The sequence below is a fragment of the Anguilla anguilla genome, chromosome 3 (assembly GCF_013347855.1).
Source record: "Anguilla anguilla isolate fAngAng1 chromosome 3, fAngAng1.pri, whole genome shotgun sequence".
NCBI lineage: Eukaryota > Metazoa > Chordata > Actinopteri > Anguilliformes > Anguillidae > Anguilla > Anguilla anguilla.
Window position 1 is genome coordinate 38,712,797 of NC_049203.1, and position 15,147 is coordinate 38,727,943.

At 40.2% G+C, this 15,147-nt stretch overlaps 1 protein-coding gene across 2 annotated transcripts in view; it reads left to right on the plus strand.

Annotated features, from left to right (window-relative positions):
* Positions 1-15,147, plus strand: part of xirp2b (xin actin binding repeat containing 2b) — a 67,823-nt gene that overhangs the window by 23,081 nt on the left and 29,595 nt on the right. For both annotated transcript variants that reach the window (XM_035410378.1, XM_035410376.1), the window contains one exon: positions 13,788-13,920. In XM_035410378.1, the coding sequence (XP_035266269.1) occupies positions 13,788-13,920 (133 nt within the window). The remainder of the gene's footprint in view (positions 1-13,787; positions 13,921-15,147) is intronic.

Below are 15,147 nucleotides of genomic sequence, written 5' to 3' on the forward strand. Positions count from 1 at the left end.
TGTGTTGGCACAGCTCAGTATGGAGTTGTTGTACAATGTAGGTTCAGAGCTCACGTTAATCGAGGAATATGGCGAAAACCTTGAAATGATCCAGTTTGAGAGTCAAGAAGTTAGGGCTTTATGAAACATACCGTACAATAAGATTGAACAACTTAAAAATGACTAGGCCGTACACTGGTCTAGCGGATGTACAGCATAGGCAAAAACAATAAATAGTCAATGCCAAACTTTCAGATGAGTTGAGCAGAAACTGAACACATATTTCAACCCCAGTGCACTCTGAAAGAAACCTCATTTCTTTCAGCCAGCGCACACATTTCTTGAGGCTGTTGGGGTTTTAGACCCCAAGTCTGCTCACTTCACTCAGCAAAACTCCCTCTGGACTTCAGTTACCCGCAGGTAATTTATTCCTGTTAAACCAACCTCTTTCACAACTGCACTGCGGGTGCACTACAGTCTCTAGTCACAAAATTACCTAAATTGAGTTGGATACACCTTAATTTCCCACTGCCTTGAGTCACTGCTTTGACAGTAGTGCCTTGACTGCACTAGATTTTTACTGTACTGTACTTTCTCATCTCTTGCCTTTAATTTATTATTATGTATTGCCTTTTTATCACTGCTGTTTTTGTTTTAAAATATTTTTGAATTATTTTTGTAAAAATGTTGTTTCTATGTGTAAACCTCTTTCTTTTTGAAATGCAAGTGCACGTCTATGCATTGATAAATGAATGCATGGCCTCCACCTGCCTCTTTCGTCTTAAAGCAATCAGCTGTGACTGTTGACCCTGCCAACCCCCCCATCCCTCCCCCGCCCCCTACTCATTTCAGCCTTTTCCTTCTTCATTTTATCAATAATAACTTCTCTTCAAGGCAATAATCCACCAAAGTCAGGAATTTACTTATTCATGCAGACTTAAAACATTTTTGTTTTAGAAAAAATCCAATTACAAATTTTCTTGGTTATACATACTGTGACTGAATTAATTGTCTATGTTATTCATCTCAAATTTGAAACTTCTGAAGCGTTTCTGAGAAAGTTTTTATACCTGAGATACATATTACTTTTTGTTAATGGAAATTGCATGCTTATTGCACAAGTTCCTGATTAAATGTAGTTTCAGAAAAGCCCCATTCAATGCCACACAATTTCAGAATTATCAAAGGAAGACAGGCAAAACAGCAAAGATACTGCTGTGCAAGGTTGCAAAGACAAAAACTGTGAGCATGAATTGAAAAATGTTTCTCCAAGGCTATCCACAGCAGTCTGTCACATAGCATATGCAGCAAATGAGAGAAAAGCGTGAGAATGATTGACTTCTTGTTCTATGAACTGGAGCTTCTTCTTTGTTCCTTGTTTAACTTCCGAAGAAAACATTTTTGCTTTTATTCATAGGAAATTTTGAATATGTCCATTGTATTAACATAGGAATAAAGCTGTAAATAATTTAACAATAGCACAAAATTTAATTGTGTGGGCCAGTTTTAATGCTGTGATTCATTCTGTATGACTAGTAGTAGCATAGCTTCAAGGCTGTACACATAGCTGGGGACATGATGCTGTGTGACAACACAACAAACTTCTGAGGCCGTTGAGTTCACTGCTTTTTTAACCAAGATTCTGTCTTCTGTTTGTTCTTTTCCCACACCAGAAAGATGCATATCTGCGTGTGTCTATAAATAAATAAGAAGCGTTAAAGACAATTTTTTTATTTAAAAAGCCTGTGTCTAACTGTCAGATAATGTTTCATGTGAAATTATGTGTAGTCTACAATGGCCGCAGTTATATTCCATACTTTAGCAATCCAGCACTATAATAAATAAATACAGTAGCTACCGTAGCTAATGTAATTGGCTCCCATAAACAAGCATAGCAGAGCCCTGTCACCTAGTTTGTTCAATAGTGGGTGAAAAACATCAAACCTTTTTCTAGGAAATTTAAAGCCAAAGACATAAAAGATTGCCCTTAAGAGCATCATCCTAGCTTAATAATGATGAAGAAATGCTACCTTAATCAAACAGCTAGATATCTAGTTAGCCAGCTTTGAGCTACGGTACTTTTGCTACTGCTGCTATCTTGCTACCCATGCTATCAGGACTGATTATGCCAAGGTTGACTAATCTGTGGATTATCAGTGAATTATAAGAAATAAATCTTTGTTTCATTTGGGCTCACTGTGTTGATAATTTCCACGTAGGTTGAAACAACTATGAATGAATTATAAATAGCTAATGTGGATCTGATGAACAATGGTTTGCAAGTTAGTAGAATAATAAAACTTTCAAATACCTAGCATTTTAAGTAATGTACAGACTAAATATTATTGTATTTGGAACTTTTCAACTATTTCTCTTTCGCTGAAGAAACATGCCCTTTGAAGTAGGGGAGAGTGGGGCAAAACACAGGGTAAAATGTAACACAGACTTTTTTGGGAGAAGCATCGAGCTTGAACGATGTATTTCAGGTTAAACACACATCTTACCATCTCTTTGTCTCGAACGAATGGCAGGAGAGTTCAGTGAATATTTCGGGAGTTATTGCCAAAGGTTTTGGCTATACAGTATGCAAGTAAATTTTTTTACTGGAAGTGTTTTTCAGCTACTGTATTATGCAAGTATGTCAAATTATCCAAATGTATGTAATCGTACATAGTTTTGATATTGCGTGCTAGCTTGCTGGGACTACTAGCCAGACAAAAGTACAGACAGCATCCCCTCTGACCCTGTCCAGGCATAAACAAGTATAAATGGATGGATAAATACATTATGAGTACATTATGAAACTTCAATGTAAATCCTGTACTGTTGTTATTCCATTGTTTTGTAGAACTCCAGCAATCTATCACCCTGTTTAGAAATCCATAGTGTGCATTGCTTATGGTAAATTGATCATTTACACTGTTTATTTTCCAGAGATCCCCCCCCCCCCCCCCCCTCCTTTTTTGTTTTAGCCTCTAGAAGTTGTATTACTATTTAAGGTGAGGTGTGCACAGAGTAAACACATTTGGGACATTTGAAACATTTTATTGATGTTTATGGTATAATTTAAAGAGTGTATGATTCCCCTAGGCCATAATGTGTTTCCCCTAGTCTTTATGTTGTATAAACAGGGGTTAAGCTGGGATTTGGGAGGCTGGCAAACCCTAACATCTGGTGTATCATAAAAAAAACCTTTAGGGGGGCAGGATGGGGGCTGCACAACAAAATTAATGTCAAAAAATGTACAAATTATCTCTGTAATATATTATCTCTACTATAGATTGAGCAGGTGCTAGATGGGCTGTTAAAATTTATTCACCCCATGAATAAAAACAAGACAAATTATTCTACAATGTAGGCCCATGTAAAGTGTGTATCGCTAATCATGTAGTAATTTGCACTTAAGCATTGTGTTATGCATACTTGCATTCTGTGTAATTCTTCAATTCATATTACATTATTCCAAGCATACTAGAATTTACTTCACAGAATGCAAGAGTGCAAGTCAGCTTTGATTTAGGACACACTTGGTGATGTCATTATTAGCGTCAGAATACCTTTCACTTAAACCCATTTCACTATCTGCGTAGTAAAAACAAATATTGTGAAAATTCACTTGATGGCAAATTATTGTAGTATTTGGTAGTGCCCTCTTTTCTTCACGGACAAATCTTTGGCATCTAGAAGTGCAGACCTTCAGCTGGAAAAAACTGCTTGGAAAAATTGTGCAAGAGGAAAGAGCTCTTACCGTACCAAGCCCTCTATCCCCCTCCAAACAGTTTCCCCGATATGCGCCAACTTGATGGAAACTTTTATGCACAGTCTGGCAAAGCACCTTGGTTAAAACATTAACTCTGGTGCAGGAGGCTAGTACAGCTAAACAGCACTAATGTCAAGGTTACTGTGTTCTCTACATTGTAAATAGAACGACTAACCTGTTGCACAGACCTCTGCTTTTGCCTCCACAATATAAATAGCCCTGGGACTGGTGGAATTCATTAGATGCTCGACAGGGATGTAACTCCAGCTGCGATATTTAGAAAAGTGTAGAAATGATTTGCGAGAACAGTTTAACCTCCTTGGAAATAAATACAGTAGGCTGCACGCAGCGAGTATTAGTGCAATATAGGGTCTGATATAAAACTTGAAACATGATGCGCATGCATTAAAGAACTGCATGCAAATCAGAATAAAGTGAAGCCTGGAGCGGGCATAGGAGCTGTTCAGTTTCTCTCTGCTCAAACAATATTCAATGTCCTGTTACTGCCGTTGAGATTTACTTCTGGTTTCTCTGGTTCATGGTCAGCACTATTTGTAAGTGCTACAATAACAACAGTACCCAGTGGTGAGATAGATGCAGCCTCATCAGTAAGGTAGGTATTTGATTAACGTCTTGCTGTAAGTGTTGTAACCTCACTGAATTGCCTTTTGGCAGTATCGCCGAATACAGTGTGTTCCTTTGTGTTGTTTGAAAGTAGCATTGCCATTTTTTACAAGCAAAGGAAAGAGCTTTTTTTTCACAATGTTGTGAACAATCAAAGATTGGCTACATTGCGTGTTCATACACAAGAACACACAATACAGCCAAGCAAGCTGTTGGTTATATTTCTCTATTTTATATTACCTCACTCTGAACAATGTAGATTTTGATGAGAGAAATCAGTGAAAATACCAGCTCAAATAATCCAGTAGTAGTGTATGATAATTCCAGTTATTTACATCATACTTTAATAACACTATGCTACTACAAAAGCCTGGATTTTATCAACATTTGTTGTTGAGTTACAGAGGCAAATACTCATTTCATTTTTGCAAACATAAATTTGCTGAGTTAATTAAGGTGACTGCTGTACTCACTTGCAGAGTGTTTATTTTTTTTGTTGTCAAATTTAATTGAATTTAATTTTGAATCAAAGTTACAGACAAATGTTGATTCAATCCAAGGCTTATTGTTTAATATTTGTGGAATGTCATGTAGATACAAACATCACTTAAAGTAATCACATTTTTCATCTAAACATAACCATGTAGACCAAATTGTTGCACAGTTAACTAAATGTTCATGTAATGATCTAGTTTGTGCAACTGACTGTCTTGATACTCTAAGTAGATGTAAAGGGATGTAATTGCTCTGCAAAATGTGTCAAGTCAGTGAAATCAGTCAATAATAGTCTATGGATTTTGATAATTATATAATATGTCATTCATTTATGTAAAGGTAATTTAATGTAGACTGTGAATAATGAGAAAATATTTAAAAATAATGGACATAAGCTACTGCAAGGTGCAAACTGTATAATGTAAATATTTTTAATGAATTTACAGTCACATCTGTGACAGGCACATCTGCAGCTCTTTTAGTATTATACGTATTATACCCATCAGAGCACATTAACCAGCGCCTGTCAGACCTAGAGCCCTTTCTGCTGCTTCGCTGTCTGACTGGCAGGCTAATGCGTGAGAGGCGGGCCTTTCTGTGTGGCAGACAGGCACGCCCTATATCAGACCCGGAGCGGACCACTGGACCCTCACTCAGCAGGACCGGCGCGAGGGTCCGGTTACTGCCCACGGACGAGTTGGACACAGCAGACAGCTTTCCAGGTGCTTTCAAATCTCAAAGAGCCCTTGCTGTCTTCCCCTCGGCCTCAGCCAATGGGCTTTGCCCCGTGAGGGGCAGGGACGCCCAGGTGTGCTAGCGAGCTGTGCATATCGGCTCCCTCTTTCGTATGACGGGAAACATCGGAAGCAGACGCCCGAGTCGCGCAGTTTTGGAAGGTGCCGCGGAGATGCAATGCAATGTCACGGACTCGCACAAAGCGACAACTGTGCGCGTCACCACAAAAGCTAGCCAGGACAAAGAGCGCGCACAGTCGCTAGAACTCTTTAGATAACAGCCGCCAAAACCGAGTGGTACAGAGGACAGCAAACATTTATATCGCTCCCCTGGAACAAGCCCGGTGTTTCAAAACCAAACAGTTTGCTTTGTATGCCATTAGGAAAGCACGAGTTCAGGTTTTCCACTCTGTGACTCGGAGGGGGATAAGAGATTGAAACTGAAGGAAGAGCTATTTGCTGAAATCGGTCTGTGAGGCTCCCCACAGAGGATCAGAGGCACAAGTGTTCTCTGAACGTGGGGAGTTTTTGATACTGGCCATAAGGCCATAAGCTCTCTTCAATTATACATTTCCTGGGGCCCCCAATGGGCTCAGTCAGCACAGGTGCTTGCAAGTAACACAAGGCCTGTAGCCAGGGGCACCGTAAGGGGTGGGGGGGGGGAGAAGTTAAGATGCTTCCAAGGGCCTTGACTGGCACGGGCCTTCAAAAAAATGTTAGAACATAGGATTTTCTGGGGTGGTGGAACCCAATTTTCTGATCTTTTCATGGTACCCAAAATCCCTGGTGGCGCCCCTGCCTGCAGCTGCAGGTTTGAGTCCAAGCTTTGCCGTTAGCCAGGAGACAAGAATTATGGGCCTTATCCATGACTTTGAGTCATTACGGCTCCTCAGGATACCACTGCAAATCCTCTCAGGGATGTGGCAGGCAGTCCAGCTGTAGTTCCTCACACAGGTATAAGCAGCATAGCAGCGACTCGCGGGGCACAATTAGCAAACACAAATTAGGAGCAAAAGGCGAGAAGAATATAAATAACATTTTGATAATGCAATAAATCAAAAAAATATCTCTGTGCTACTGGTTGTGTTACTGCAGCTATTTTGTGAATGTCCCACTAAGCTAGTATTACGCAATAAAAATATACGATAATGAAGAAACAATCAACAAGGTGAGAAAGATTGTCAGAAACAGAGCGGTCATTATGTATGGACATGCTGCCTTTGGGTTTGCGATGTGAACATTCCTTGAACTTGAAAGCTGTGGGCAATTGATTTGTAAGTCACTGCTGTTGTGTTCATTTAGTGCTGAAAGTCGTCCTGTTGAATTTTAAAATGACCACTTAACGCTCTGCCGGGAAGGTAATAAGGGAGCTGGTGATCACAACAGGAAATGCGTTTCAATCACGGAGGCAATAGCGGGAGGTCTTGAGTTCTACAGAGAAACCTGCAATTCAAGTGGAACAATCCCTCCACGCAGAGAGACACGCCAGTCACCTCTCCTCATCAGCGCTCTGAAACGGGGCTTCTCCCGAGACTGACCCTTCCGAGCTGGCCCAGGAAATGATACTGCTCTCTATTTGAACATACACATACACATACACACACACACACACACACATCTACACACACACACACACACACACACCCTACGCACACACATACACACATTTTCTCATCCCCACTGAGTCTGTGCCCCAGAGTCAACATCTCAACCTGGCCCCAGGTCCTAGATATCAGGGTGTGAAATCTGTCAGCGCGTCCCTCGCTCCCATCCATTCCTGGCTGTGCTCAGTGCTGCTCAGGAGCCAAGTGGAGCCCGCTTGCACTTCCTATCATGTGATCAGCAGGTCTCAATGGGTGGGTGGGGCTGTTATGAGTGTAATGAAACAGAAACACTGAATGTTTTAAACTATAACAGGATTTTTTAAAATAAGGCTCATGTACTGGGCTGTGCTCCTTCGGAATAATATGTTTTACTGTCAGTTTTCTATTTTATGTATAACCTCTTTATCAGGGGTATTCAGATCTGGCCCTCAAGGTCAGTAGTAGCTACTGCTAGTTTTCTTCTTCTGCCTGATAGTCCAGTAATGCCACTGATTGGCCAGAGATTACACTCACCTGGTGCATCAGGTTTAAATCAGTCCCTGATTAGAGGGGAGCTGCACTGCTCACCCCAATGGCCAGTAAGCTTAACACTAATGAGTATGGCCTGCGGACATTACTGAATTATTTTGTTATCAGCACTTCCCTCCTTCCAGTGCTGCAAGGTCACTGTAGTCGCTTTCGGGCCTCTTGTTAAATAATCAAGGCAGTGCGGTGCGTTAATCGTCTCTATTAATGTAATTACCATCAGCCCAGCTCCGTTGATCTGATCACATTTGTAGCACTGCTATTAGTCAGTGCTCTACTCAATAATAGGTACAAGCCAATTGTAATTGAGAGGAAAAACATTGGCCATATTTTCTTTCTTGGCTGAGCAGGATTTTATATATGCTGTGAGTTTTATGTACAGACTGTTTATTCGCCTGCCATTTGTATTTATTTTATTTATTGACATTTTAGAGTCAATAAAATGTTAGTGTGTTCATTCGTTCAGGGAAAATCCATGTGAAAATTATAACTAGCATACTTAATCTGCTTTGTGTACTTTGCCATGATATATTTTAAAACAAAATAAGAGATGTTCATTTTTTAACTGAAGTGATTATGCTTGAGCATTCAGATAAGGTAAAATGAAACATTTTCAGTATTATTGAGGAACAAACCCCAAAATCCAGCTTTCCTTATAAACGTCTTGTGGGCATGGTCTGATGATAAATTGTGTGTTAAGTAAAACCAATTATAAGCATCTGTGTACCATGAATCAGACAATATCAAGTATCAGAATCTACAGACCAGAGTACGAGGCATGTCAAAAGCAAGGGGCGTGTCGAAAGTAAAAAGGGAATGTTGAAAGCATGTTTTCTATTGGTCGATTATTCCGTTAGTTACGCACATTATCCAGTCAAAAGCATCCTCCAATGAAGGCGTGTGAGAAGCCTTCTGACCACAGTTCACAGTTCTGACCACATCTTTGACCACAGTTCTGTGTTTGACTGAAGACGTGCGCCTCTGTTTCTGTCGTTTGATGATCTTGCAAGCAAGTGAACCTGCAAGTAAATAATGCATGAACAAAAGTTGTGGTATTTGAACAGAAGTTGCGGCATTTGACTAAACTGTTGCATTTAATATTTGAAAATGATGTTTAATTGCCAGTCAATTATACAATATGTGTTTTATTACCCATTGTAGCAAAGTCAAAACTGTATTAAGTGAGGCTAAAAACTTATGAGCTAGCTAGCTAAAAGCATCAATACATCAGCATGAGAAAAAATGGAACATGCCTCATAATTTAGCTTAAATTGCTCATTTAAATATTACTCTCATTAACGTGCTTAATAGAAACACATTACAGTTAAAGTCAAGACCAGTTACTGTCGACAAAACTCATTGGTGGTACCTCCTTGCCTGTTTTGTTCAATGACCGTATACCGACCTAGCAAAAGGCATACATTTGTGACACACCTGGAGACATATGCTTTTTACACAACAATGGACCTTCCAGGCTTCTGTTACATGGACTGCTCTTACAACAGTGGCTGTAATTTCTGAGTTGCTATTCTTTCAGAATTCAAAGAAGCAGCATTACTCTCCCCATCTCCTGGTGTGGAAAGAGGTTGAAGACATCAGGGGCTGTATCATGAAGCAGGCTTGACAGGAGTTAGTTACAGTACTGAGCTAGTTGTACTGAGTAAAAACCCAGAACATGGAGTGAAGTAAAAAGAGTTGTTCCAATGCAATTATCCAGCTAACTCTGTAATTTTGCTTTGTGATACAGACCACTGGAGCCATACTACTGCAAAGCCTGTTTTCTATTATTCTTTACAATTTTATGTTCAGCAAATGTTCATTTCCATTAACATGCACAAGCAATCTTTCTTGTGATTTACCCCCCTCATCACTGATGCTGAAACAAAAGCAGTGATTAGCTGATTACTATATTTGATTTTGTACATGTTAGGCTGCATCTTGTCCTTCAGGTGCAAGCTCACTGATACCCTGATGATTGATAGAAAAATGAAAATATTATAATATTATTTTATTGACACAGCTTACTTCCATTTACTCTTAACTCAGCATGATCCATCTGTTCATCATGGCAACCAGGACAATGTGTTTCGTATTTACTCGGGTTACATTTGTCTAATATTTCAGGTTGTCTAAAGATATGAATTCATTCAATATGAAAAATATGCAGTAATAGAGCAAATCAGGAAAGGGCCAATTATATGCCACTGTATTTACCTTAACTACACTATGGTACTGAGGAATGTAAATACAAATTAATATGATCAAATTTGTGGAATAGTGCATAATACATACTGACAGTTATTAAGATTTACTAAACAAGTAAAATACATACAGTACAATGCTGTGAAAAAGTATTTCCCCCCCTCCTGATAGTTTCAGATCTTTAGACAATGTTTCAAGCATCAATTGATTTTATGAGTATCATCAAACCAAAGCAAATTATAATAAATAAATGAAATAAAGAGAAGTCCACCAACATTATAAAAAGTACAGCCCGTGATTCTACTTTGTAAGAAGCTCTAGTAAGTTTATGTTTCATATAATGCTGAACTTACCAAAGTGTTTTTATATGCTGCTGAAGTAATGTGTTATACTGGTAATATGAATACGGCTGTCAAATTATTATATTTTTGATCATATGGACTATGGGACTTTTGTTGCATAATTTGTCTTGATATGAATGGGTTCAAAATCAAAAGCACTATTGAAAGAAAATCCACTCTACAAATTATGCAACAAAAGATAATTAGGCTTATTAGTGTGCAATCATTTAATGCCATTTCGAGGCTTTACAAGTGTAACGACAGTAATTTTGCTTAAATAATGTAAAATATTGCAAATTGAGATTGATCGTTTCAGTGAATAGATACTAATGTTATTTCTCATTAAAACGCAAAGAGTAGAATTCTGTTATGATAGAAAAATAATACATTTTATTATAGAACATGTCATACAACACTCTATACACAAGGTATTAATCTAACAACTAGTGCTTGTAGCGAGCCAGAACGGACCAGTACACTGTATCGGGACCTCTACGCTTTGCTCATATAAGTAGTTAATTTTTACATTATTATTTTTTAATAATTACTGAGACTTAGGGTTACAATTTAAAAAAGGGGTTGCATTGGTGGCTCAGTGGTTGAGCTCCCGCCTGCCATGCCAGCGGCACGGGTTCGTATCCTGGCCAATGCCCCAAAACACACCCACCTAATGCCGGTCCCAAGCCCAGATAAATGGGGAGGGTTGCGTCAGGAAGGGCATCCGGCGTAAAAACATAAGCCAAATCAAATATGCGGATCTGATCCGCTGTGGCAACCCCTAACGGGAACAGCCGAAAGAAGAAGAAGAAGAAGGTGAAGGTGGTTATAATTACTTAGGTTTGAAACAGCAGCCACTTGTCTCTCAAGGCACATGATCAGGAATCTCTACAGCAGGGCTGCTCTGCCCTGTTCTTTGAGATCTACCATCCTGTAGGCTTTTGCTCTGACCCTAATTTGGCACAACTGATTTTACTAATTATCTCAGTGAGGTCTCTAGGGCTGCATTCAGAATGGCCCTTCCTCCCATAGGGAAATCTACACAGAGGACTAAGTGCGTTCATCATTGTCTTTTTATGCGCAATTCATTATAAAAATACCCGTTGCTGATCAATAAGATACCATTGTATATGCGCTGATATAAATTGTATCATAAGTAAATAATGATATCAAACGCATAAAACATATGTCCTCAAAGGCCAACCATATAAACATTCTTTTCTCTGCTGATGAATGTTGAAGTGAGGAAGATACGCATGAGATAAGCATAATTCAAACAGCTCTGACCCCTCCCCTCGATCGCCCCCCTTGTTCAGGAAGGGCTTCCTCACATAAATGTCACATGATACGTTACTGGAGGTCTCACTCCATTGGAGGGAAGAAGTGAAGGGTGAAATGGCGACATAGCTCAGGAGGTAAGACCGATTGTCTGGCAGTCGGAGGGTTGCCGGTTCAAACCCCGCCCTGGGCGTGTCGAAGTGTCCTTGAGCAAGACACCTAACTGCTCTGGCGAATGAGGCATCAATTGTAAAGCGCTTTGGAGAAAAGCGCTATATAAATGCAGTCCATTTACCATTTTAATTTGGATTGAGATGCAGCCCGGGTTGTCCACAGAGTAATCCTGCTTTGTGATACAGGCCCCTGGTCTTAAAGCTGGAGCCAGGAGCCTAAAGCTGCAAAATGACAATAAAGGCAGCGATGATCAATTGTTGTTAATGTACTTCCTTACAGTTTTAAGAATAAACATCTTGCCACATCCTACTCAGATGCCATTGTTGTAAACACATGGGAAAGTAAGAATGGGAAAGCACCAAGAGCTGTTTCCTCCTAGTTCACTGTAATTTGCAACCTTTGACTCTACCTGTCCATGTGTGTGGTACAGCAATGAAAGGGAAGGAGCCTGAAGGCTAAGCTCCAAATTCGATGCAGCCAGGAAAGCATCAGTGAGGTCAGGGACTGATTGGGTGATTAGACCAGGCTTTCAGCTGGCTTTCCAATTGATCCCGAAGGTCTTGGATGGGGTTGAGGTTAGGACTGTGTGCAGGCCAGTCAAGTTCTTTCTCACCATTCTTGACAAAACCATTTATGTATGGACCCTTCTGTGTGCCCGGGGGCATTGTCATGCTGAAACATGAATGGGCCTAACTATTCCCCAACTATTGGGGGAGCACAGAATCATCTTGAATGTGATTGTATGCTGTAGCATTAAGAATTGCCTTCATTTGAACTAAAGGGCCTAGCCCAAACCGTGAAAAACAGCCACGGACCAAGAGGTTTCCAGATACTTTTGGTCATATAGCGTACATACTTTAGATGAATATAAACAATAAAAAACATCAATGATGTTACTTAACTCTACAGAACAAAGCAGTTCTGGTGACTAAAGCTACAGCAACGAGCCAAACATGGGCTGAATGGTTCTTTCTTGTCTTTACATTTTCTTATGTACAAGACAGAATAATAGGAGGTTATACAGTTTGTGCTTACAGTGCTTTAAAGGGCCTTGTAAGAACAATGAAACGTGGCCTGGAGAGAGAACTTGGTGGTCCTTGAAGGACAACACACAGCCTTTTGGGAAACCATAATTTGATCCAGTGGGATTCCATCTTGCTCATGAAATGGTGGTTCTTTTCTTGTGTTGTTATTGTTCTTTTTTTCCCATCTGCTTATTGGGGATGAGCTTTGTGGGGCATTGATTCGGCCCAAACAAAGCCGAAGTGGGAAGCCTGAGTCGGGCGTGCTGGTGATTAAAGACGCTCGGGTCTGGCGCGACGCCCTGCTTTTCTGCGAATTGTCCCACGGGGGGGCCCGCCGGGGAACTGCAACTGGGAGCGCATTTGATTTGCAAATACCCTGCAATACAAAACAAAGGTACATTTATCCAACCCCCCCCCCCCTCCCCAAATGGCTGATAAGCAGCCGTCCATGCTTTTCGGGTGCGCGTCAGCATTAGCGGGGAAGACAGAGGTGAACATTTTGTGAGCACGGTGTAACTCATTCTCATTCTGGCTGCCATGGCAATGAGTGAGCACCATTCACAGAGTGATGACAATGAATTTTTCTCATGTAGTTTAAAGTACGCGGAATGATTAAATGTTCTGTCTCAGCAACCCTGACTCATTTGCATTTAAAATGACGCCTCAGGGTATATGGCACGGAAGTTGCATTTTGTATAAACTTTTTATGTGGGTTTGAAACAAGCCGACGCAAAAAAAAAAAGAAGAATGAAAGTTGTCGACATGTCCTTTGAATCCGGTTCAAAAGCTGTGAGTGCCATTTTCCTCGGCAAGTGCATTCTGCATAGTCCATTCAAGGACGTCTGTGTTCGCTCGGCGAGCTCAAACCATTTGTGCTGTTCCACCGACAGACAGCCACCACTGATGAACACCCATTTCTGTGTTGGTGATATCTGTCAGTTATGAAGACAGGAGCAGGGGAACTGCGGGCCTCCCTGGTTCACCTGTCTCACGTGCCTCACAGGTGCTTCTTGTGGTAACTGTTACCCTCCCCCTTCTGTCTGCACCAGGAAGTTGCACGTGAGAGAGGAGCGCTCTCCCCAAAGCATCCGAGAGCACAGGGAGGCCAGCACAACGGTGTGTCCGTGGATCTGGAGGAACAGCAGACACCTGGCAAGAACATGTCCTCCAAACACGACCAGAGTAAGGAAGCTACCCATCTCTTTATTAAACACAATTATAAATACATTAGAGGAATATGAATACTTAGTCTGGTTGAAAACCTTGGGTGGCTGGGTGTGTGGCTGGGTGTGCCAAGCATTTAAAAATCAATGCTGACAGTACCATTGAATCGATAGGTGCCTGATACATCTAAGCACAAACTTTCCTTGACATTCCTTTTCAAATACTTTTAAACTTTTGTCAGAAAGCTGTATTAAAGTGTGACAATCTGGAATTCTCAATATGTGTATTTATACATGTTAAGTGTTAACTAAAGTAAAAGTCTCATGCACTCACAGACCATTCTACCTGTCCAATGTATACTGTAAATACAGGAAAAATGTCAGTTTTAGGGAATATGATACCTAATTATGATACCAAAACTGCTGGAAAAAAACTGCTCAAAAACATAATTAAAAGCAATTGAAATATCAAAATGTGAGGATGCACAAATGCTATATTTTGTTGTTGCAAATTTGAAAGCAAATCTTTTTTGTGACTTGTTTTCATTTGTATTTAGCCCCCAGGTAATTTAAATGAGCTTTAATTTATTCTTCCCATTAAATTATGTCAGCAATACAGCTTAATTTGAATGCAGCACGTTTGTGACTAAAGACGAATGACAACAAAATTCCAGTGTGCACCCTACTCTAGGCATACAGACAATATCATATCACATTTTCATATTTACAGCATTGATATTTTATCCCATCAGAAACTACTAAGTATTAAACTAATATTTAACCAGGTTAAAGTAACACACTATATACATGGCAGCAATTGAATTCTTAAAATCATTTTTTTAAACATTTTCAAAATTATTTTGAAACATTTTCAAATTACTTCAAACTAACTGATATTACTGGAGTTTGGCTCACCTTTCCCAAAAAAATATGTGCAAATGTCCTGGCATTTGCACATATTTTTTTGGGAAAGGTGAGCCAAACTCCGTTAATAACTCCAGTGTTTGCAGTGTGTAAATATATCTTGAATTGAATTGATGTATGTTTTCATCTCTCTGACCTTTTGGACACGGGAGAAAGGGTCATGTGGGCAGTGTAAGACAGAAGCAGGATGACTGCTGTCACATACCGGCTTGGCTGCGGCAGAGTGTGTACACAGCTGACTCTGGCACGCGGTGCGGACAGACGTGAACCATCCCTAATCCCTCTTACTATTAAGGAACCGAGTGTGCTTTTGTAAACTACT